Source organism: Diceros bicornis, chromosome 17 (genome assembly GCF_020826845.1).
Source record: "Diceros bicornis minor isolate mBicDic1 chromosome 17, mDicBic1.mat.cur, whole genome shotgun sequence".
NCBI lineage: Eukaryota > Metazoa > Chordata > Mammalia > Perissodactyla > Rhinocerotidae > Diceros > Diceros bicornis.
In genome coordinates, this window is record NC_080756.1 from 33,412,924 (window position 1) to 33,438,190 (window position 25,267).

The 25,267-nt window shown below is 39.0% G+C and overlaps 2 protein-coding genes across 2 annotated transcripts in view; both read left to right on the plus strand.

Annotated features, from left to right (window-relative positions):
• TMTC1 (transmembrane O-mannosyltransferase targeting cadherins 1) overlaps nucleotides 1-12,231 on the plus strand; it is a 245,692-nt gene extending 233,461 nt beyond the window's left edge. The window contains exons 18-20 of the mRNA XM_058558571.1: nucleotides 1,019-1,141; nucleotides 4,173-4,250; nucleotides 8,922-12,231. Coding sequence (XP_058414554.1) covers nucleotides 1,019-1,141; nucleotides 4,173-4,250; nucleotides 8,922-9,062 — 342 coding nt within the window. The 3' untranslated portion in view covers nucleotides 9,063-12,231. The remainder of the gene's footprint in view (nucleotides 1-1,018; nucleotides 1,142-4,172; nucleotides 4,251-8,921) is intronic.
• Nucleotides 12,232-18,261: 6,030 nt separating this feature from the next.
• OVCH1 (ovochymase 1) overlaps nucleotides 18,262-25,267 on the plus strand; it is a 72,948-nt gene continuing 65,942 nt past the window's right edge. The window contains 7 exon segments of the mRNA XM_058557398.1: nucleotides 18,262-18,620; nucleotides 19,086-19,239; nucleotides 19,509-19,603; nucleotides 20,364-20,536; nucleotides 21,844-21,939; nucleotides 22,588-22,739; nucleotides 24,486-24,675. Coding sequence (XP_058413381.1) covers nucleotides 18,262-18,620; nucleotides 19,086-19,239; nucleotides 19,509-19,603; nucleotides 20,364-20,536; nucleotides 21,844-21,939; nucleotides 22,588-22,739; nucleotides 24,486-24,675 — 1,219 coding nt within the window.

Here is a 25,267-nt window from a genome sequence, read left to right on the forward strand (position 1 = left end):
GATCCTGTGTTGCAACTGTTATTGTTTATCTCCATTTTAAAAGTCACATAACCAGTAAATTCATGAACTGACCCAACAAAATATTTATTGAATGCCTGCTGTCTGCCAGACACTGTGGTAGGCACCAGGAATAAAGCGGTATGAAAAAAAGAAAAAATATTGCCCTTGTCCTCATGGACTTTACATTAGAAGAGGAGACAGAGATTAAATAAGTAATCATAAAACCAGTGTAGAATTATCGCCGTGCTCAGTGATGTCATAAAGAGTGGCATGGTCTCTAATGAGCTTATAATCATGCGATCTGAGTGGTCTGGGAGGTTAGGTTCCCTGTGGAGTGATGTGAAGGTGAGGGATGAGTGATGAATAGGAGTTATTAGGCAAAAGGGGGCAGTGAAGAGCATTCCAGGCAAGAAAAAGTGCACACAAAAGCCCTGTGGCAACAGCAAGTTGGCCTGTCTGAGAGATGGGCATGAGGGAGCAAGGCATGGTGTGAGATGCGGCCACAGAGGTTGCTGAGGACAAGACCCCAGAGCTTGGGGTCCTTATCCTGGTTTTGTTCCTTATCCCGGAGGAAGCTTTGCAGTTTTAAGAGCAACATTGTCAGATTTATGCTTTGAAGGGATCTCTGGCTGCAGGAGGTGGGGCAGTGGGTGCTGGGGCAGAGTGGGCACCAGGAACCTAAGAGGAGGTTGTTGGAGTGGTCCAGGTGGACATGTGGTCAGGGCAAGACATCCGACCCCACATCTTGTGTGCTTTCAACTGTATCTCACGACTTCCCATAAAGTGATCAGGGACGTTTCAATGTCACCAATATAAATGGGAAACCTGGGGTATAGGGCAATTATTTTGTCAGGGCCGCACTATTTCTCAATGAGAACATCAGCGAAAATGAAGAATGTGTTTCGATGGTCAGTCACCATGCTAGCTACTACATAAGAACAAAAAGTATAAATATTATCATTTCTTAGTTTTTCTTACCTAATCTAATTTATTCTATCTTAATTTCCAACTTGTGTAGGCACTTGATGCTATAGACAAGGCTCTGCAGCTGAAACCAAAGGACCCGAAAGTTATATCTGAACTTTTTTTCACAAAAGGAAACCAACTAAGAGAGCAGAACCTTCTTGACAAAGCTTTTGAGGTATAAACACTTAATAAAATTATATTATTGAATTCATGGATTAAAATTAATATCCCCTCAATCTTTAATGAAATATGTACTGTACAGTAAAATCTAGGATCATTGGCATGTTTGTGGAGTGAATTTTCTGATTAATTGACATAATGTTATAAGTTTATTTTTTATAATTGAGCCTCTGGTTTTTGACTGTTTGGAGTTCCACAGTACCTCTGCATTATTTTTTGAATTATTTAACATCTTTAACATGTTTGAAGTACTCCACATTTTGCCCTCAAACCAGCTTCTCTCTCTCTCTCTTTCTCCCCCTCTCTCCCTCTTCTTCTCTCTCTGTTTGCCTTCAGTAACCCTCTATTCCAGTTGGGCTGGTGCCTGAGTACCTTGGGGCATTTCCACATGTCCTTGTAATAGCCTTCCCACGCCACCTCTCGACCCCCTGCAGATTCCCTCATCCACTAACACACAGCCCGTGTCCTCCGCCCTCAGGAAGCCCTCTGGACCATTTTGTTCTCCCTGTGACCTTGATTCCTCTGAACTCTTAAAACACGTACTGTTTCTACCCGTCATTTGAAGCGTAGTGTATTATGTTTGTCGATGCGAATAACCAATAACCGTTCTGTAAATAAGAGAGAGGAGCTGAGATTTATTTGAGCCAAGCTGAGGACTAGGCTGGAAAGACAGTCTCCACACAGGAAGACAGCGTTCTGGAGAAGCATGCTTCTCAGGAAGTTTTATACCTTTTTAGAACAAGGAACATGCGTCAGAAATGCCCGGGATTTATATTCATCAAAGTTTCAAAGAGCTGTTCAGTTACAGATTAGCAGGTCAACATGACCCTGATGTCCAGGAAAGGAAAACTTATCTTCAAAGAAGTACCGGTACTGTCGTCACCCATGCTGGCATCGTAGGAAAGAGTACGTTCTTTTACTTTGAGATAATGTTTAATGCGTCCTTACCTTAATGGCTAAGGTGGATGTACAGTGTATGTTTGACAGGCCATACATCAGGCTTCTTTAGTTCAGGCCAAATCAGGTTTAAACCAGAATAGCTACCCTATTTACCTCAATATGTGAAAATTTCTTAGCATGTTCTATTGTTAGGTCTCCTTCTCTCTCCTCTCCCTCTCTTCCCCTTCTCTTTCCCTCTCCTGCCCCTCTGTGCGCATGCTTGCATCCAGGTCAGCTCCCCAGTTAGATTGGACCTCTTCTTATGGAAAGGGACTGTTTCTTTCTGTGTTCTACAACATAACATGTTGCGTCTTATAGGTGTTCAATATCTACAGTTCTGGAATATAATTGATACACAGTTTGAAATAAAAAACACATTTACAAACATAAATAGAAATGTTACAGATATACTATCCATTTTCCTTGTATCTGGTAAAGGCACAAGCTGGAATTAATGAAATCATAAAATTACACTAAATATATCAGGGGAAAAGTGAATTTTCAAAGGATATAATTGTTTTTGAAAGTAAACAGTGAGTGGCTTTTAAAATATTATTGGAAAATACATGTAAAGCTATTTGGAAAAACTAATTTGAATGTGAACCCTTAAAACAGAAAGAGTGGCATATTTGAGGCAGAAATTGTGCATTTTTCTCTGCCTTGTGAACATTATCAATACCATCATTCTTATTTATAACTAACATGACAATTTAATGCTTAATTAATTATTAAGTTATAAATATTTCTATGGTGTCTACGTCATTCTGTATCTTATATATTGTATTGAAAACAAAAGTATTTTGACCAGTGGATCAAATAGTCATTACAGAGTAGCTAGATTTGTGAAGGGTAGGAGTAGGGCCATTGGCTAAAAATAGTGGTGAAAATGTGTTAGCATTTTCATGTCTGATTCACATGGATTAAGTAATTTAATCTTGATAGTAATCATATAAGAGGGGCACGGTCATTGTCTCCATTTTAGAGTTGAATAAACTGAGACTCAGAAAGTATGTAACTTGCTGAAGGTCACACAGAGTAAGAGGTGGAGCCAGGATTTGAATCCAGGCTCCTGACTTCTACACGACATCCCATCTCTGCTGATAAAAATTAATCCAAGAGACACATCCTTCGAGTTTATTTTAGGAGCTTTTTAAGAGACCATTTCTTAACATTTGCTTTTTTCTCCTGAAACTGAAGTAGAGGAGGAATGGACAGATTCTAGTTAATTTGTGGATTTGTTTGGGTGGATTCTTGCTAATGAAAATAGCAAGGAGCATTAAATTAGACACACAGATCCTTAGCTTTGTAATTGAAGGTGACACTCTTAGCCTCCGGTTCTGTTTAAGGTGATCACTCTTAAAATCAGGTCTCAGTGGTGAGCATGGCTGTGATGCGCAACAACATGCAAAATATTAAAAATATACCTCACACGTATTACATTTAATGAGATACATGTTATTCAGATAAATAAAAGTATTTCAAGGGTCAGTAACTCTCTTCAAGCATGTGAAGACCTTTCATATGGGAGAAGAAAGAGAAAGGCTTTCTAATGATTAAAAGTACCCCCTAGTAAAATAGATGTCCTTAACAAAGTCATAATCATCCTGTCCCTGCAAGAATTCTAGCATAGGCTGAAGGAACAGCTCAGTGATAGTGTGAAAGGGATTACTACACAAAGGTGAAGGTCTTTAGGAAACTACTCTAAGATTCTATGATTATAAAAAATTTTTTCTTACAAACTCCATTTATACTGAAAAAGGCCGAAAAGCACCATTTTCTTGCAGGTCCAAGCCAGCGGGAAGTGATGCACTAGAATAGAAATCACCTGGATTCCCTGCAGGCATCTTCAGTCTCTTTAAGTCCGAAGGTTAGCTCTGCAAGGAAATTACACATTTCAGTTTCCTCCACTTTAGAATCATCACTTTTGAAAAATAATAGAAATAAAAGGGAACACCTGTGAACTAGAAGTGGCTGTTCATTTTATTAACCATTTAAATTTTCACATATAAAGAAAGTGGTTTCTACCATCCTATAGCATTGAAGATGGGTTCTCATTTCACAACTGAAGATATTTCTTATCTATTTAGAGCTATAAAGCAGCTGTGGAACTGAATCCAGATCAAGCACAGGCCTGGATGAACATGGGTGGAATCCAACATATCAAGGTAGGAGAATAAGCCCCTTCCACGTGAACTGGGATTTCCCTTTGTGTTTTCTCTTTCTGTCTCTCTTCTCTCTTAAGAGGTTGAGAGACTCTTGTTAATTTCTGCTTTGAATTATTTGACTACCCAAAACATACGTGTTTAAAAGTGAAATTAGCACAGTTTATGTTCACTCTATGTTATCTAGATATTGAATATCATGAAGCCATTTTGAAATAAATCTTTATAAATTAGATGCCATGATTTTATTTATCATTAAAAAATCTTATGGACTTAAGTGAAGTATCATGATAGAGCAGATAGAATCTACGTATGTGAACTAAAGCCTTGTTCTGTATAGCTTATCTTCCTGCAGCTAAACTCACTGTCAAGATATAGTGTTACTTTAAACATTACTTTACTGTTTCTTTTATCTAATGTATCTTTTACTCCCTAACCTTTTACTGGAAAACAAGGTTGTTTCTGTGTGTTTGTTTTGTTTTGGTTTGTTTTTTTCCAAAAGAAAAAGCTACCTCTGGGTGAATCATTGAAAATGACCCTTAGGGGGACTATCGTCTATAGCTAATGAAATCAAAGATTCACAGTCATTCATTCATTCATCCATTCATTTGATGAGCATTTATAGAGAGCATCATATGTGCCAAGTACTCTTCTAGGCACTGGGAATACAGCAATGGACAAATAAGACAAAAATTCCTGTCCTCATGGAGCTAACATTCTAGTAGGCGATAAATAAATAAACATATACATACATACATACATGTATACACACATAAACTATATCAGATGGTGATAAGTGCTATGGAGAAAAAAAGAGAGAAAGAAGATCGGGAGGTCCAGGGAGTAAGGGCTGAAATTTTAAATTACGGTGGTTAGGAAAGGCCTCCATTAAAAAGTGATATTTGAGCAGAGACTTGAAGGGAGCAAGCCATGTGGCAAAATAGGGAAAGAGCATGTGCCAAGGTCCTGAGGTACGAGTGTGCCTGCTGTCTTTGAAAAATAGGGAGGAGGCAAGTGAGAGGAAATGGTAGAAGCTGGGGTCAGAGAGGTCATAGGGCAGGTCACGCAGGGCCTTAAGGGGATTGTAGGTCTTTGGCTTTTATGCCGAATGAGTTGGGGTCCTTGGAGGACTTTGAGCAGAGAAGTGCCGTGGTTTGACATGTTTTTAAAGGGTCACTCTTGTTTAGCTAACTTATTTTCAGGCTTCTATCAGACTTTACCCTCATAAAATAGCAATATGGTGAGTAGAATTTAAACAAGGCCTAATAGGGTTTACTATCAAGTGGAAACTGGTCACTCTCAGAAACAACAAAACAAAGGTGACCCATGACTAGATGGGAGGGGATAATGAGATAGCTACTCTGCAACTCTTAGCCTTGATCTAATGGAGGAACATAGATGGCAAATCCAAGCATGACATTTATCAGAGCTGAATAACCGGAGCTCTGATCTCAATGATATTCTAGGGTGTCCGGAAACATCTAGTTGGGAAACATGGAATGAACTTACTTTTAAAATAGTAACATCATAATTTTAAATGTTTAAATAATATATTAAATAGTTACATTTTCAAGTAATACACTGCATATGTTTTTAGATGGAGTGCTCCTGCGTTTAAAGCAATGGGTTCAATTGTTAATTAGAAAAGGTACAGTAAATACACTCAAGAGTGTGCAAAAAGTCTGGAAATACAGAGAAAATAGTACATTTGTTGAGCTCTTTTAGATTAACAATTGAACCCATTGCTTTAAATTTAGAGGAACTTCCCGTAAAAAGGTGTCTGGAGTTTAAAGAAGGAAATATTAAGTGTATTATTTTAAAAAGTAATGAACACACTGATTAAAAATTAGTTTATCCTGTTTCTCATCTTTGTGGACATCATGTTTTAGGTTGAACAATGTAAAATTGCCATGTTTGTAGTTTAAAAATGGTCTAATATCAGTGAATTCATATACTGCAATCCAGTATAAATATATGGACCAGGCACATGGCTTGGATGTGGTCATTTTGATGTCACTGTTAAGATGCGGGATTATCTTGGGTCAGCCCCAGTGGCCTAGTGGTTAAGTTCGGTGTGCTCGGCTCCGGCAGCCCAGGTTTGGTTCCTGGGTGTAACCTACACCACTCATCAGCAGCCAAGCTGTGACAGTGACTCACATACAAAATAGAGGAAGATTGGCAGCAGATGTTAGCTCAGGGCCAATCTTCCTTAGCAAAAAAAAGAAAAAGAAAAAGAAAAAGATGCAGGATTATCATTATGAGGCCTTCAAGAACAATCATTAACTTTCTGTGTTGTTTGCATCACCAGGTAGTGTGTGCTTCAGGCAGCATTTTCCCATTCCTGGGCCTCACTCCTTGCCTGAGCCTGGGTGGGGCTTAGGAAGGACTGAGGGCTGTGGTAAGGGGAGAGTTGGAATAAGGCTTTGCAAGGAGGTGACACAGAGATGGGGAGAAGGGAGTTGTCTCTTGCTCATATCACTTGGTATTAAAAGATGGTATTTTTTATGAAGTTTTATGCAGGATGAAGTGGATGGACCAAAAAAAGCTTTAATACGTTCTTTATAATCAAAGAGTTGCATCAAAAACTGGGCCATATCACAAAGTCCTATTTTCAATACTACCTTATGACATTAGTGCATTTTCTAGAATGGCAGTGTCTGGTAGAACTTTCTGAGGTGACGGAAATGTTCTATGTCTGCACTGTCCAAGGCAGTAGCCACTAGCCATCCACCTGTAGCTGTTGAGCACTTGAAATGTGGTTGGTGCAGCTGAGCAACTGAATTCTTAATTAATCATAATTAATTTAAATTTAAATAGTCACATGTGACTAGTGGCTATCACAGTAGATAGCACAGTTCTAGTAACTGGATAATTCAGATTCCCTACCTAGCATCTAGGAATTGGGGACACTGAATTAAGGGATATAACTTTAAAAAAAAAATAATAAGGCTTCCAGTTTAATCAAGAAAAGAGCAATTTGAGGGAGAGAAAAATAACTCTGTGGTTAGATTTTGTGTGAAAGGACAGAGAAAGTGGTGATCAGACAAGAAGATGCCAGGCTGAGGCATAAATTCAGAGAAGCCTCTTAGAAGAATGATTTCAAAATCAACTGCAGTAGAAACATATTTTGAGAGCGCTCGAACAGCCACAGATGTTCATTTGTCTACATGTATGTACTAAGCTTAAAAAACATCAGAAGACGCTTGGAAGATAAATGCTTGAGTTTAAAAAAATAATAACAATTTAATACTAATAGTAATAATTTAATGTAGCAAATCCAGGTTCTCATTTGTACAGAATTCTGTTTAGCCTCTGAGCAGAATCAGTGTTAATAATCAGAAATATTTTTATTTGTACACATACCAGAACCTGGATGCCCAATGTACGGTTTCCTATTCTGTCATTTCTACTCTCCTTTTCACCAATGAGATGAGTGAATACTATAAGAAATAGACAATGTTTACTTAGAGCCTGGATAGTTATTTAATAGTAACAATAATGATAGTCTCAGATTGAGTGCTCACTATGTACAGGGCAGTGTATCAGCTCTTGACACATATTAACTCATTTGGAAGAGAGGTAAGCATTCAATAAATATTAGTTGCTATTGCTACATAGTGCTTTCTCTCCAAGAGATACTATTTTAAATTGCGATGGAAATTTAGAGAATAACCAGTTGCATCCACATGGAGCTATAACTGAGAATAAAGTAGAGCAAATTCATATTTTGTGGGATGGAGAGATCTCTAATGATCTTAGTTCTGAGACTTGGCAGGACACAATCTAAAAGAGAGTAGACCAAATAAGGAAGGTAACACATTTAAGTAGCAGAAAAGGAGTTCGAAAAAGTTAATAATTGTGACTAATTTGCCACGGACCATCTGGGGCCAGGCACGTATGGGTGGGAGGCATTGAACAAACCAGATGAGGGCCAACAGAGGGAACAGAGGGTAGAGACAGGTGTCTTTAGCAGGTCAGGAGTGACATACCTTCCCTCCTGCTTTAAGAATATCCAGCAGGTACATATTGTCACACCTTGAGTATTGGATAAATTTGACTCCGTATTCTTATCAGTTCTTTTCATTTTATAAAAACTTACGTTTGCATTAAAGCCTACGTTAGGGAAAAGTTGATTTTATGTTTTAAGTTGAAGATTAGAATAACTCCTGTCTCTAAGTAGGTATAGTGGGTTTCTAAAGTATTTACTTTTTAATCATTACTCTTGTAGTTTCAAAAATATTTCCTACACACACACACCTCATTCTCTCCCTCTTGCCCCCTCTCTCTTTCCCTCTGTCTCTCTCTCTCTCTCAATATGAGTTTCTAGTGCCATGAGTCCGTTTGATTACAAAGGAACAGTTATAACACTATGAGAACACTATGAAATGATAGCTTCATATCCTGCATTAGTAGAATTGAAAATCTTTTTTTCTGCCATTTACCCTTCGGTATAACTCTTATCCTTCACATTCTCCAGCTGGTCTGGTACTTAAAACAAATGGATTCTCCAAAAGCACCAACAGGTAAGGATAAAATTACACATGCAGACAGGGTTTCCTTATGAGGACATTAATATTAAACTGAGCGAGAGGGTCTGTTTCTTAGTCTCCTCGTTCTCAGACAGAATGTTCTGATGTGTCAGAATATAATTATTCTCTTTCTTTTTCTCAACAGGGAGACTATGTGTCCGCAAGAGCTTATTATGAGAGAGCCTTACAGCTGGTTCCAGACAGCAAACTGCTGCAGGAAAATCTCGCCAAATTGGATCGCCTAGAAAAACGGTTACAAGAAATTCGAGAAAAGGATCATACGTAGCAGCACTCGCCCCAGTCTCAAGGCACAGTGCTGGTGTCTCTGGAAGAGGAAGAAGTGATGGAGGCCTTGCTCTCACATCAGCAGGGGCACGACCAGTGAAGCTCTCCTCTCACACCCACTTCAAGGTGGCACATTTGTGGACACCTGCCGGTAGCCCTGCTCTGAGAGACTTGTATCTCCATGAAAAAGGAGAAAAAGAGCAAGCAAGGGCAAGGAGGTCTGAGAGGGAAGGGAAACAACGAGTACACATTTTACAGATTTTTGTTTGCTTTAACTCCAGATTTCCCTTCATATATTTCTCTGCTTTTGCAATCTGGAGATGTAATTCTACTTCTTAGTTTAGACTTTTATGGGCCAGAAATACAGAAGCTGAAATGCTATGAAGGCAGAGCATGTCTTTATGAGATGAGATATTGCAAAGAGGATAAATCCTCTGAGATAAGCCATTTGGGAAATTCTACCAAGAGGTGGCTCATTTAATTCTCCAGAACCAGAAATAAGTATCTAATGGTTTTTGTAGAACCTTCTGGAATATGTGAGGAAAAGGGCTATTGTTAAGTGAGTTTGATCTGATATCCCCCTAAGGACATTGCTAGAGCCCTGGTGAGGAGTAAATTAAATTCCGCTCTGATGCAAGCTTTTCCCATTGCCTAATATATCAAAAAGGAAGCTTTTGAATTCCGTATGAATATTCTTAACCCTGGGGAAAAATCACGGATCTTGGTACCCCTAATTCTTTATGGAAATTTTTAAATTATTTTAATTTTTTTACAAGTATTACTAGGGTAGTGGTTCTGCTCTAAGATTTCAAAAGTGCTTTTAAAATCATAAATGTTTCTGCCTCCAAATATATTGTTATTTTGGTGGAGAAAAAAATAGTATATTCTACATGAGAAATATTAAAAATATTAACTAAGAGAAATGTTCTACTTTATTATCTTAACATTCAGTCATCGTGAGAGTTATTATTTTTTTGAAAAATATATTTAACCATTGAAGAATCTTTACAATATATCACAGAAAGCTTCATAGACTCTTAACTAGATGAAAAGAGAACTCTATTGATTTGTCTTCCTAGTGTTAATGAAAATTCTGTGCTTAGAACATGAGTGATGGAAACCCAGAGTTCTTGGTTCTGTATTTGTAATTTTGGAGATTTCATGGGGAATGCTTAAAAAATCTAGGGAAAAAAGTCTAAATTCATAATTTAAAGATATATATATTTATATTTAAAAGATAAGGAAGGCAAAATTGAACTTACAATTTGATATTTGTTTTTTAGTATTATTTATTTTATAACTTATAAAATATATAATATATATACACAGTTTTTTCCTTGTACATAGTTAATAGCAGCTTTCAAAACTGATCATACAAAAATGGTAAATCTGAATTACAAAGTAGTTAAGTTTTAACAGCCCCTCCAAAAAGTTGTGTTGATTATTCAATTGCTGAAGTTAAAGAAATTAGGGATCAGCCTTTAGTGTTTGGGTGGTAATATATTTTGGTATATATTTTGAAATTGGAACACCTGATTCTAACTTGGTCATCATCATAAAATTTAAAAAAACAAAACACTCTGGGCAGTGCGTTCCTGGTGCTGAGGCAGGTGTCACAGAGATATAGTAATCTGAAGGCACACATATTTCACATGTTCAGGCCAGGGCAGAGTAAAAAGCATTCTGCTTCTTTTCAATTCAGGATCAGGAAGCACTGCCCCTATATTGTTATTTTTTTTTTTGTCCAGGTAAATCTAGATAAAAGGAAGAAAAACTTCTTTGGAAAGAGATGATGCGAGGAATACTTTAAATGCAAAGGATTGCAGAATTTGCATTAGCATACATCCATTTGTGTGCATCAGTAATCTAATAATGTTTATATTACCAATGATCTTCTGTTTCTAATAGTCTTTTAATGTTATATATCATAAATTTATCAAAAATTTTATTTAAAATATTTTTCTTCCCCAAATTATACTTACATAGTCCTAAAGCCAAGAAATATACTACAGTGTTGATTATAAAATAACCACCCCACCCCCAAATTGAATAACACGAGGCTCTAGCTAAAAATAATACCTAGGACTTGAATCACAAATTTTTAGAATAATGTGTAACCAAAACTCACAAAGTTAACGGAAAAGACTGACCCCCAAATTTTGAAAAAGAATTATGCCTTACTTGAAATGCTGCTAAAGGAATGAGAGTATATTTGTTGGAATAACTGAAATGGCAATTACAGCCTAAAAGTTTCTGAGAGAAAAGGGTCACATGGCCTTCAGGAGACTTTCTCTACCTTCTTTTGTGTGCTTCCCCCACCCCCACCCCATGTCTGTCTGTGTCTCCCTCCCCCCCTTTCCATCCCCCTCTCTCTCTTTTTCTCACTCTTTGACTCTGTCTCATTCTGTCTGCCCACACTGGCATCTCTTTGAACATTAAAAGTAAGCACTGTTGCATCAGATATTTTTGTCCTGAGTTAATACTACTTCACTGAGACGTGGTCAATGAAATAGTTTTCATAGTTGAAATGGTGCCTATAAAAAGTAAACCACATATTATTTTTCAAAGATATTAGATGCATTTTGTAACTATTTTTATTTGGTCCTTGTAACCTGAAACAATATGTGGAATTTATCCTTTTCAAATGCAAACGGAGTGTCCTGGCTCGTCATGGAGATGCATCCAGGTTGTCCTTAATGGAAGCATGATTGGCATGTGAGTTGAAAGCCCCTTTCTGGGATGGAATTGCAGAGCCAGCTTCATGGACGTGCAGTCTGTGCAGTCCCTCAGGGTCTTGCACTCAGAAGCACCTTATGCTTGGTTGAATACTCTGCTTAAATGTCTTATTAATTTGTGAACGGGGGGTCCCACAATTTCATTTTGCACTGGGTCATTAAATGTGTAGTGGGTCCTGGATAGGAGGGATTGCGGCTGAGGATGAGACAGGAGGTGCTTTAGTCTGGCTGAACACTTGATCCAATGATCAGAGTTTCATTTGTGACTGTGTTTCTCTGAGCAGCATTTGCTATTTCTTCTCAGCTACATTTAGAGTTCCTTGTGTACGTATCTCCCCCCTCCTACTGCCAATCTATCTAACCCGTCCTTCAGTCCTAACTAAAACCAGTTCTTCTTGCCTTCAAAATAAGTGGCAGTCCTTAACATGTCCTTTGACGTAGAAGCCATGAGAATGGCTTTACAAGCTTATTTCAACCTTAAGAACTATTCAGGATTTTAAAAATGATTCAGATGTTTTCAGTCTGTTCATGGTATTCATAAAACTCAGTTCAGTGATGTAACATAAGTGAACTAAACCAAAGATTCAAATACCTTGGAGGAAAAGAGATTTTATTTTAGGGAATCCTGAGATATATTCTTTTGAGTTTTTTATTTTGAAGCCGATCACAAAACAAAGAGAATTGTCAGCATTTTAATTCCGACTCCCTACAGTACTTCACAGCCCCTGGCATAGGAGTCTGACTTCCAGAACAGGTGGTGCCTTGGTTGATGCAAGGTTTTGTAGTAGTTGTGCAAATGCTTCTGTACAACTTCTTTTCAACAAGACTAAAGGAGACAATCCAAACCATTCTATACAAACCGACCTAGAAAAACTGTAATTTGAAGGAAAATAAAAAGGAAATGTGTGGTTTCTTACTGTCTTTATTAAACGTTCCAGTTCTTTCAGATTGAAGAGCCGCATTCAGCTGCCAGTTGAGATCTATTCCCTCACACACAGGGGCTCTCAACCCTGGCTGGGCTGTAGGGTCACCTGGGAACCTTTGGGAATCTCTGGACTCTGGCTGCCCAGGTTATGATTCTAATATGCAGCTAGACTGGAGAACCACTGCAGGCTAACAACTTTAATGGGAGTTTATGACTCTTAAAAAGAGATGTTCATACTCTTTCACAATTTTTATTTTTAAATCTAGACTAAAATGAGCCAAAGAATTCTCAAGAATGATTTATGGCACAATTGGTTGGTTGAGACTGTCATTCCAAGATTGACAAACAGGTGGGTTTGGTGGGCTGGTTTTGTACTTGTGGTAACCGGATTATAATTTAACCTTATATCTATAGAATTCTTGGATCTCAAATGGAGAGGAAGCACCTTGCCATTTACATGTACTAGATGAGGTGCCCAGTACATAAAACTTATATTTTTTTATGACTCATAGAAGGTGTCCATGACATAGTTTATGCCTAGACCAGTGTCTCTCTTTGGGTTACACATGTCAGCTTTTGTTAATTATTTCTTAATTGTACTCATTAGAATCAGTTTTTGAAAAAAAAAATATCTGATTTATGATGGATTTGCACCTTAGATTAATAAATCTGTAGAATATTAGTAACAACATTCAAAGCAAATGTAGTTATAGGTGGTTGGTTTGTTTTTAATTTTTTTCCTGGTTTCCAAATCACATTTACTTTGATTAAATTGTATGTTGGTATGTCCCAATAATAGCAAAACAACTACCTAAATGAAATTTTCTGACTTTTTAAAAGAGCAAATACCTTTCAAATCTTGCATTTAGGCTGCAATTGAGTAAGACAAAAGCTTACAATGCCAAAAAGATAGATAGGGAAATATTATAACTTTTTATGATTATTCTTGAAGTTTTTGATGTAAAAGAAAAACATGTTGAACAATTCTTCCAAAAATAGCCCTTCCTCATTATTTTTGTTCTTAGTAGCCATGCAACTTAAAGAGTAGACATAACTGCGATCAAAGGAATGGTTTAATATCAGTAAAATCAAATAATACAACAGAGTCGATGATACTCATAATTATCAATTGGTTCGTATAAAAATGTTCCATTTTTATCACCAAGGATCCTTTCAATTAAAACCTTTAGCATATACAACTCATAAAATCAGCACCCATCACAATATACAGTCATCACTAATTTGTAAGTTTAGATCAACAGTTACCCCAAACTGGAAAGAGATATCTATATCCAGAAATCCAGGAGTTTCTTCCCATTCTCAGTGGTGCACATGGTGTACATGTGTATCACATTTGGAAGTGTCCAATGTGCATAATGTCCTTTTGGGGTTGTCTTGCTTGTCCATAAGGGGGCTGCACCAGCCTGAGAATAGGGAGATCTGGGTTCTACTTCTGCCTCTGCCACCGAGGAGCCACCTCACCCTGGGCAAGTTACCAAATGTGTCAGTTCCATTTATCATCCATTAAAGGACTGGTTAGTTCTATGGAACTGTCAAGCTCTATGAGTGTCCTGAAACTGATGTAGATCAGTTATCTCTACACCTGAAGAGATAACTGATAAATGTTGCCCTTTGTTTTAGAAATTCTTAAGATAATCACCACAACAAAACACATACACAAACAACCCAAAAAGGGACTGAGCTGCCTAAGTGCTTTAACATGGCAGCCGTGACTACTCTTATTTTGCAGTCTGTACACATAAAAATTAGTGATTTTGTTATATTTCTGGGGAAAAAGATTTAAACATTTTTTTCTCCTGAGGAATTAAAATATCTGTAGAAGCCATGGCTGGCTTTTTTAATGTGGAAATCATTTAACTTGCTGTAACTCACACCAATCCCTCCTTTTGTCAGGGGAAATGACTTGCATCCTGTTCCTTGTTTATAATGCTTTTATTTCCTGATTTCATCAGTTGTATATAAATGTACATTTTTATTACTTTTGCTGTGCCAGTTAGAAATATATCCCATGAAGTATTTCTCCCATTTAAGTCTGATTATGTATACTTTGCCTTGTTTTTCCAAAATAAAATTTATGTAAATGTCTATTTTATATAAAATACAATGAAAGTAATTGTCTTGTTTCAATCTCTCAACTGCTCAGTGATTAGTACCCATTGAAATCCGTGTCACCATTAAGAATCTGCTTTAAAAATAAAAAAGACCATCTTCCTTCCTTCATTCATGCATTGCCTTGTTCTGTATTGCTCCGTGTCTGCTCTCTTTCCCATACCCCACAATGACTATTTCAGTACTTAGCCACTCCAGATCTCCTCCTCTCATCTTGCTGAGTAGATGCCTTCACCTCTTTCTTCACAGAGTAAATACAGGGTAGGAAACAGGTACTCTCTCAATATCCTGCGCTCCATCTACAAACTCACTGCACCCAGTTCTTCCCTCCCTCCTCTTGCTACAGTGGAAGAAGAGGGCCCTATTTTGCCTCTTGCAGAACTTCATTCCATTCCTTAACCTCTTTCTTTTTCATCTTTAATATCTTCCTTTTGCTGGCTCTTGTCAATTCTCTTCTATTTTAAAACACGTATACAGATAACTACCATCAAAATCATTTGAAAAAAATCCTTCATTTCTTTTTGTCTCTAGGTGCTACCACATTACTTTCTGTCCTTCACAGCCAGACTATTTGAATGAATTGTCTTCACCCATTCTTTCTACCTCCGTCCTTCACATTCCCTCTGCGTCACGGTCATATCTGTCCCTGCAACAAATATTCAAATGAAACTGCTGTTTCTAAGGTCACCAGTAATCCCCTTAGTGCTGAATCTTAAGCCTTGTGGGACTTTGGAGAGGGTTCTAGAGTTTAGACCAGTGGCTTAGCTGGGATGATAAAGTAAGTTTATTTTTTACACAAAACATTTTTTGCCCATAATTTGCTTGTTGCTTGTGGGCTAGTCACCTAACACTCCTAATTCTACAACTATTTTTAGAGTTGGGCCTTCCACCAAGAGTCTTCAGAGGCCCCCAATAGCAGATCATTATTATCCTGCCCTAAGGAAGATATGTTCAAATTAAAGGCAGATTTCCCATACATCGTAAGCCCAATCTGGGGTAGTCCAGCCCACCCTGCCCCTCCCTGACATCCTTACCTTTTCTAAAGTTTTTTTTTTTTTTTTTTTAAAAGAACACTTCCATTTGGACACTTCAACATCACCATAAACTTAACTTATACTAAAGCCATCATCTTACTAGCAAATTTAAGTCTAAAACTACGTGGCTATTGGATATGTATGCAATTTATATTGAATGGCTCTTTTCCTATTTAATGGAAAGGCATTATTTTGTTAGTCCTGTAAGGGACCAATCGTCTGTATAGGACAAAGTCTCACTTGATGCTGCGAGTTTTGAACTCTGGAAACAAAGGGAGCTGTGCTGTAACAGGAAATGAGACAGTGCTCAACTCCATGGAGACTTCTGGGTGTGAAAGGAACCACTGAAAATCCTGCAAAGTTGTGTGCACCACATGCAGAACAGTGCAAGGAGACAGGGTCTGAGCCTCTTGAGAAAGTTAGCCGTGAATTTCAACATTGTGAGTCCAACTGCACTTGCAGATGTGTTCATTTTTTCTTTCCTTTTCTCATTTTACTTGGTAAAGGCTTGGTAGTGGTTTTAATCTGACCTCCTCTTGCTAAGAAGAAAGAGAGGAGTTTGGGTCCATTTGGAGGGTCTGAGCTTTTATTGGAGAATAGTGTGCCCTGGGGCCCTAGATGGTTATGGTAATCTTTGTGAGAGTGGTGAGGGCCATTGGTCAGGCAGCCACAATATCTGGAGATTTCCTGATCTGTCCTCAAGCCTGGAGGTACAGTGCTTTATTTTCACCTAAGAGGTGCTTCCCTTACCAAGCCCCCTCCCAGTGTCCCCTAGACACCCAAGCTTGAAACCCAGGAATCATCTACTCAGTGAAACTGTCATCTAACATATCTTTATTTAAAATAAATACTTGAAATAAAATGAGGCTACTCTCAAGAACAGTGCACTCCAATAGCACTATCTCTGATGATGGCAATGTTCCATATCTGTGCTGTCCAATACGGTAGCCACTAGCTACAGGTGACTACTGAGCACTTAAAATGTAGCTAGTGTGACTGAGGAACTAAATTTTTAATTTGATTTAATATTGGTTACCTTTAATTTAAATAACCACATATGGCTAGTGTCCACCGTGTCAGGCAGTGCAGCTCTAGAAACTTTCAGTGTAGTAAGACTTGGGACATAAAAATCACAGAAATCCTTTTTAGGTTCATGAGACAAGAAGGTTTGAGACGTGTGTTTCAAGCCTGGGTGACAATCAAATTCTATAAGCTTTTCACCAAAAGGTTCCCATTCACCTGTTCCCTTCTGCAGTTACAGCGGTCATTGCCCCCAGCTGATCCTCACCTGCTACCTGCATTCCCTCCACCTTGACTGTCTTCTGTTTTCCCGTCCACCTGTCTACCTCCTGCCTGTCTCCCTCAGTCTGTTTACCCTCCTCCCTCAGGAGCTTTTATTTTTCTTACACAGAAGTGAGACGACTGGGCCTGGGGGCTTGGTGTCCAGGTTAGTTGAATACATGGAATGTCCACTGAGCCGTGCCCTAATTTTTTGATAAAATATAAATCCGTTACTTGGGGCCAGCCCCGTGGCAGAGCGGTTAAGTTCACGCACTCGGCTTCGGTGGCCCAGAGTTCGCTGGTTCGGATCCTGGGTGTGGACACACTCACCGCTCATCAAGCCATGCTGAGGTGGCGTCCCACGCAGAGGAACTAGAAGGACCTACAACTAGGATATACAACTATATACAGGGGCTTTGGGGAGAAAAGAGAAAAAAAAAAAGAGGAAGATTGGCAACAGATGTTAGCTCAGGGCCAATCTTGCTCAAAAAAAAAACACATATATATATATAAATCCGTTACAAATTGTAGCTTTATGCCTCTCCCAATCTCAAGCTAACTTATTACAAAATAATATTGATGGAAAAAATGCTGACACGATAATCTTAGCAATGAATTCATTTTAATAATCTTAAATGATGGATCATACAGCTTTGGCTCATTCCACTGAAGCTGATATTACTGCAACCCAGAAAGGAATGGCCGCATAAACCTGATCTTTCATATCCACTCGGAAAACTCTTGAGTGTCCAGGGCTTCAGCAAGTTTCTTAGAAGCAGAGGCAGTACTACTAAGTACTCGTTAAGCTTTCATGAATCTTCCTTCTTACAGGAGTCAGCCTGCCTGTGTCTCGTGTCTCTGACCAGCTTCCTTGCCCCTGGGCTTGGGGTACGCTCCCTGGTCTAGGACAGAATTCGTCTGCGCGGGCGTTCTGGGTGGCTGACCACCTTGCCCCGGCGTCTGTCAGTAGGGTCCCCCTGCACACGTGGCAGCGGCCCACCAGCCGTGGGGCACCTCGCGCCTGCGTGTAGAGGCGGATGGTGGGGTTGCCATGACGCCCGGCGCGGCCAGAGCTGCAGCGGCTGGCTCGGGACGATGCTGAGGAGGGAAGGCAGCGAGCCCGGCGCCGCGGGCGGGAGTGAAGAGCGCGGCGGGCGGGCTGCGGGGAGCGGGGGGGCCTGCGGCGCACGGGGCCCGCCTTCCTCGCCCGGTTTCCGCAGCCTGCGACCGAGGGAGACGCGCCGGTCCCCGCGCGCGGGCGCTGGCTGGAGCTGCTGTGCCGCTGTGGCTCGCCATCGGCCTCCCCCAAAGCCTGGTGAGCCCGGAGCCTGGGCGCCGAGGCTGCAGGCAGGAGCCGAGCGCTGGAGAGGGAGCCCGCGTTCCTCCCTAGGCCGGGAAGGAGGAAGGGTGAGGGGGCGGAGTGCAGGCCCCGGTGTGCCCAAGGAAGGGCCTAGGCCAGCTTTTCTTTGTGAAATTCTTTAGATTCTGGACTTCAAGTTTATAGGCACATCTCCTAGCCATGCTTTTGCTAAGGAACCTCCTCCAAGGAACAATAACCAAGTAGAAGTAACTTAAAGCCAAATATCTCTCTGTGAGAGTAGCATATGTTTTTCTCCAGTGTCTTTAATACAACCTAAATTATGTACTGTGCATCCCCCCGGAGGAAGCCCAAAGGGAGTCACCAAAGGGAGAGCTGGCCCATCCTGCCCCCAGGTCTTTTCTAGTTAAGGCAGCACAGGCTGCGAAGGGGCAAAGGAGTCGTGAAGCAAGTTCTAGTCAACCTGGGGTGATTGTGGGATAGTCTCAAGAACATCTCGAGAAAAGAAAGGGGATAGCCTGCAGCTGAGTAATAGCAGAACATCTGTGCCAGGCCAGGAAAATCTGAACTTGGACTCTTGATAAAGTGTACCTTAAATAAGGTGCTCTGTGCGCACACATGTGCTCTCCCACGCAGGACTGAAGTGTGGGATTCGTGCAGCTGATTTGAAAAGTTCCAAAACGGTTTTGGAATCTGGGTTCCTTTCTAGAACTTTCCATTGGAGAAATTCAACAGTTGGTCGACATCCGTGGCAGGTCAGTATAATGAAGGCATTGATTTCTTAATGAGAAAACGGCGAATTTTTTCCTTTGTTTCAAATATCGCGACTCCAGGTTAACGTAGTTTTTCTCTTGACCCCACTTGACTTTTCTGACAAAAAGTTTACTTCATGGGAAATATCTTACTAACCAATTTATATCAGTATTTTAAGAATGTTATACCATATTAGAAGAGTAGATTTCAAATGTTTTTGAAGGCGACGACATCTATGGGGAGTTGTGTTTGTGACTTTCTTCTCGGGCAGGTCTCCCTAAAATTAGGTGAGCACCACTTCTGTGGAGGAAGCTTGATTCAAGATGATCTGATTACAGCAGCACGCTGCCTGGTTAGCCTTCATGAGTAAGTTGTGGATTTCCATTACTTGTCAAACTTTGATTCATGGTGATAGGGCTGGGAGATTTGATGCTCTAAGAACCATGCAAGATTAAATCCTAATCCCCTTTTTTAATTTTGGCATTTGGTCTACCCACCCACTGACCTTCCTGATCCCCAGAAACTTGTGTCTGTCCCCAGATTTCCCATGCTTCCTGCCCTACTAATCAGAGACCCCAGACGTTATCTATAATGTGTGGAGTTAGTGGTGGGGAAAAATAATTACCTATTCTAATAAAGTATTAATGTCAAATGTTAAATGGTTGCTCCAAAGTTTTAATCTGAGCTTCAGTCATTAGGAGGGAAAATATACTTTGGAAATAACACATTTGGCTAGATTAAAAGAGGGTATTAATATGAGGAAATGAAGGACAGTTCTAGGAACTTTTATATCTTGTTAAAAATGGTAGAGCGTATTTAGACTGGTTTATGAGTAAAAAAAGAAAAGGAGCCACACAAATATTTTGTGCAGAAAGACAACTGATGGTAGCAGAAAGAGTTCACAAAATGTAAACACTCCATGACTGAAAACCATGACTTTTTATGATTCCTATAATTTATAGGGAATTATGACAGTTGGTAATAATCACTAATAAAGGTATATCTTCTTTTAAGACTTAGAAATGCTTAAAGGTACAGTAATCACTTTTCATTTAATTACATGAAAACAAGACAATCTTTCCTAGGAGAAACAGCTACTTATTGGAACATTTTTCTTTGGTTTTAGGAAGCAAATTAGAAGTCTGACTGTGACTGCGGGGGAGTGCAACCTCTTTCAGAAGGATAAGCAAGAGCAGGATATTCCTGTCTCAAAAATTACTATCCATCCTGAATACAACAGACTTGGCTATATGAGTTCTGATATTGCCCTGCTGTATCTAAAACACAAAGTCAAGTTTGGTAAGTAGGGAAAAAGTTAGACTATAAAAAATGGAGAAAACTGTGTTTATTAATTCTGTACCAGTTTAATATAAACATAGTAATGTTTAAAGCAAAATCCTGATTATCCCTGACATCCTAAATCTGCTCTACCCATGGTCTTCCATCTTGATTAATGACAACTCTACCCTTCCAGTTGTTTAAGCTAAAAATTCTGCACTCATCCTTCATTCTTCTTTCTCTCACACTGTACATCTAATACATCAGAAAAATCGTATTGCTTCTGCCTCACCCTCTCTGCTCTTACCATCCTGTTCCAGATTACCATCATTCCTTGCCTGGGTTAATTTTAATGGTTTCTTAAATTATCTCCAGCTTCCACTTTCTCATCCCTAATGTTTATTATTAACTCAGCAGCCAGAATAATACTTTTTGAAATGTAAGTCAGATTGTCACTCTGTTAAAAACACTTCAATGGTTCTCCATTACACTCAGATGGGAACCAGTGTTCTTGTCATCTGACTTCTCCCTCCTCCTAGCCATACATCTAACCTCTTTTTTATTCATTTGTTACTAAACTTTCTTTTGTTTAATCTGCTCCAGGCATCCTGGCCTCCCCACTGTTCCTCAAACATATATAACATGATTCCACTGCAGGGACTTCCCATTGTGTTTCTTCTTCAGTTGCTTCCCACCCAGATAACTGCATGGTTCCTTCCCTCAGCTTCTTCAAGGCTTTGCTCAAATGTTGCCTGCTCAATGAGACTTGTCATGTCTACCATATTTAAAATTACATCTCCTATGCATCCTCCCTAATCCCCAGACTTCTCATCTTCTTTACCCTGCTCTGATTTTTCCAGAGCACATATTACCTAACAACTAAGTTATCATATTTATTGTTTGTATTCCCTTTCTCCCACAAACACAAGTGTAAGTTCTGCCAGGGCAGGGATCTTTTTTATTTTTCACTGAGGTCTAGAAGAGTGCTTGCTACACAGTAGTGCTCAATTACTATTGAATGAAAAACTGTCCCTTAAGAGCAAGGGCACACCCTAAAATGTTAGTATTTTGGGGGAGTCATTGTGGTATGTATGACAATGGGTTATTTTTTTCCCTATTTTACTTTTCTTGCATTTTTTTCTAAATTTCTATAAATATGAAATAGTTTTTTATGAGAGAGGAAAACTTTGAAAATATATGTCAACATTACATTTAGGAAGAAAGTGTGGAAGCCATGAAGTCACCTGGATGTCATTTTCCAAATATATTTAGGATTACTTGTCTGTGAACCTGGTGATTTTTTGTTATTCGTTTATTTATTTTTTCAGGAATTGCTATTCAGCCGAGCTGTATTCCCCATAGAGATGATAAATTTGAAGAATGGATTATTTGCATGGCCAGTGGATGGGGCAAGACTTCAGAGAGTAAGAGGCATCAAAAGAATTATAATAATATTTTTTCCAGGCCCCTTTGTATGCCCAGTGGAAGCAGGAATTTTGTTGGCCATGAGCAATACATTTATCCTGGATTTTTTTTTTTCCCCTAAGTTCTGACTCAGTGAAGATTTCTGGTTGTCTTCACCATAGAAAAGTCTATACTTAAGGTTTTACGTAAAACTCCTCATGCCACCATTTTGGTTTGGTGTGTCAGATAAAGGAACCTGGAGGTAACTATAATGGATGAAGAAGACTACAGTAAAGGGATAATCAGGAAATAGTAACAATAGTTAAGCTTTCTTAACTTTAATATTGTGATTTTTTAAAAAGTAAAGAATTTTACAAAATATTGCTTTATTGATTAAAGTTTTCCTTGTAGGGAAACATTCAAGCATATATTCAGAGAAGACACAATTGCCTATGTTACCTAAAAAAAAAAAAAATGGGCTGAATTTTTTAAAAATGTCATTTATCGCGTATATGGTTTTAGGAAAGAATATACTTTACAACTAGAAAAAATGACTTCTACATTTTTGGTTAAACATCTGTTTTAAATAGTTTTAAACTTGTAGGCTTCTTATTGATTTGTTTCAATAACGACAATTGTTGACTAACGTATTAGTCTCTTCTACACAGCATCAGAATATTCAAATGTCCTGCAAGCAGTGGAACTTCCCATCATGGATGACAGAACATGTAATACTGTGCTCAAGAGTATGACCCTTCTTCCCTTGGGAAGGACCACACTTTGTGCCAGTTTTCCTCATGGGGAAAAGAACACTTGCCAGGTAAAAAGCATAAACCAGCTGTTATTCAGTAACATGTGGATGATAGTGGATTCTGCCTTTCTCCGTGAGCTGCTTTTGGGGAGTTACGTCTTCAAAATTCCCCTTTCCCTTTCTTTCCGCCTGGCTTCTACTGAAAAAGTTTACTTGACCTGGGCTGAGAGAATTCTTTCCTGTCCCATGCCCATTCTTAACCCCACACCTCTTTTTTGGGAGGAGAGGAGGGAAGGAAAATTGCAACATCTCCAAGCTAATGGAATGAAGCAAGGTGACCACTTTGGCAAGCTGATTAGGTCCAGCTGTGAATTATTTTTTATTATACCTTTTGTTAAACATTGTAAAATTTTTTTTTTTTTTTAGCCTTTAGTGCAAAATTCAATGTTTACACAGAGTTTGACCAAAGATTGCATAGCTATAGTAACTGTTGGGTAAAAGATGTTGTGAATGGCAATGATCTCCCAAGGCTGACACAACTTCACAAAGAAGACTAACCTTTACAAGATGTAGAGAGGAAAGGGAGACCAATTTGCCCAAGACATGCATTTTAAGTTTTTTTTTAATATTTGTTTATTTATTTATTTATTTTTTGTGAGGAAAATCAGCCCTGAGCTAATATCCATGCTAATCCTCCTCTTTTTGCTGAGGAAGACCGGCTCAGAGCTAACATCTATTGCCAATCCTCCTCCTTTTTTTCCCCCAAAACCCCAGTAGATAGTTGTATGTCATGGTTGCACATTCTTCTAGTTGCTGTATGTGGGACGCAGCCTCAGCATGGCCGGAGAAGTGGTGCATCAGTGCGCGCCCGGGATGCGAACCCGGGGCCGTCAGTAGTGGAGCGCGCGCACCTAACCGCTAAGCCACGAGGCCAGCCCCATTTTAAGTTTTAAATAGAGAAGATAATTTACTTGGAAAGCCAAGTAGCTTGAAACTGCTGTGGGAAGCTCCCTGAAATTATCTATTGGAAAAATTTTTTGATTTTTTTCTCCTAGAGGGTATCAAGACCAGGAGGAGTTTGGGAGGGGGGAGATAGACATTTATAATTATGCCACTTTCTAAATTGAAACACAAAGGTGCTTTGTCTAGTCTGCATCCTTTTCAGGCAATCCTTTTTCAGATGAAGCCTTCAAAGAATTTTATGCCTTTTGAGCAGGGTTTAATCCAACACAAAATTGACACGTGTTCTCAAAGCAGCTTATTATTCTGAAGGATTATTAAAGAAAGGACCCTGGAATTGTGGGTTCCTTATCCTTTAGTCTGAGAGCCAACAGTCCTTTACACATAGCCCCTGGGACAAAATTAGGCTTCCCAAGTGTTCTGTTTTCAAAGCCTTGAGCCATTGATTGACCTTGGGGACTCTATTCACTGATGCTGTAGTCTTGGGATATGACCTAGTCTTTCCCAGCAATTGCAGGTGACCAGGTGTAGTGGAAGCATATATCTGGAAATTTCCCCTCCTCCTGCTGATTTTGGAATGTATATGATTGTTCCCAAAAAGGTAGGAGGAAGAGAGAGATTAAATGTTAGCTTGACAAGACTGCAAGCAATAGTTGGAAGGAAGTTACATCTGGGCAAAAAGACTGCACCTTGAAACTAATGGTGAAGAAACAAAAAAATTATTGATGAACAATGACCAGTGGGCTTATATGCCTCTAATCTCTCTTTGAGATGAATGCTGATATGTGTGGACCTGCTAGAATATTTTTAACCTGTGAATATTTACAAATTTTCTCCCTTTCGCTGCTATAAAAGAGGGACTCTGGAGGTCCGCTTGTTTGTAGAAGAGACAATGGAATCTGGGTCCTTGTTGGGATAACGTCCTGGGGAGTTGGTTGTGCTACCGATTGGGCTCCTTTAAGAAATAACCATAGAAGAGCATCAGCTGGCATTTTCTCCAAAGTATTTGAGTTGATGGATTTTATCACTCAGAACATATTCACAGGTGGGTGTAATTTCTGTGAATTCTTCCTTCCTCATTTCATTCCAAATCAAAAATTGCTCATGCTTATTTAAAGAATAGTTTCTCTGATATGTTACAGATATAATCAGAACTACGTTTTAAAAGAAAGCAAGAATGGCTGGATTTCAATTCCTAATCCAATGTATATAAGCTTCTATCTCTGAATTCATGAGCACTGATATCTGTCAATTTAACTTGAACACCAGTTGGATCTTCAAGTTTATGTTCGTGTAGATTTTCTGAGATTATTTTTTGGATTTATGAAATTTGAAAATAGCCTTTGAGAATTGAATCATCACAGGATTCCTTCTTCATTTATCCAGTTGACATATTTTTTTTTCTTTAAACTACTTGAAAGCACAAAGAATAAATCATCTCTCTTCCTCTTTTTCCATTAACCTTTGATAATTTTACTTGGCAACAGTAGGAAAATAAGGGGGGCTTTGAAGAGTTATTTTTGTTCTGTGGCACTAAAATCTAGATTGGGTAAATATGGGTGTGGAGATGCCAAACCTGCCATCAAGGATCTTTCCAATTACTTGGGGAGACAGAGAAGTAAATAGCTGTGATAAAA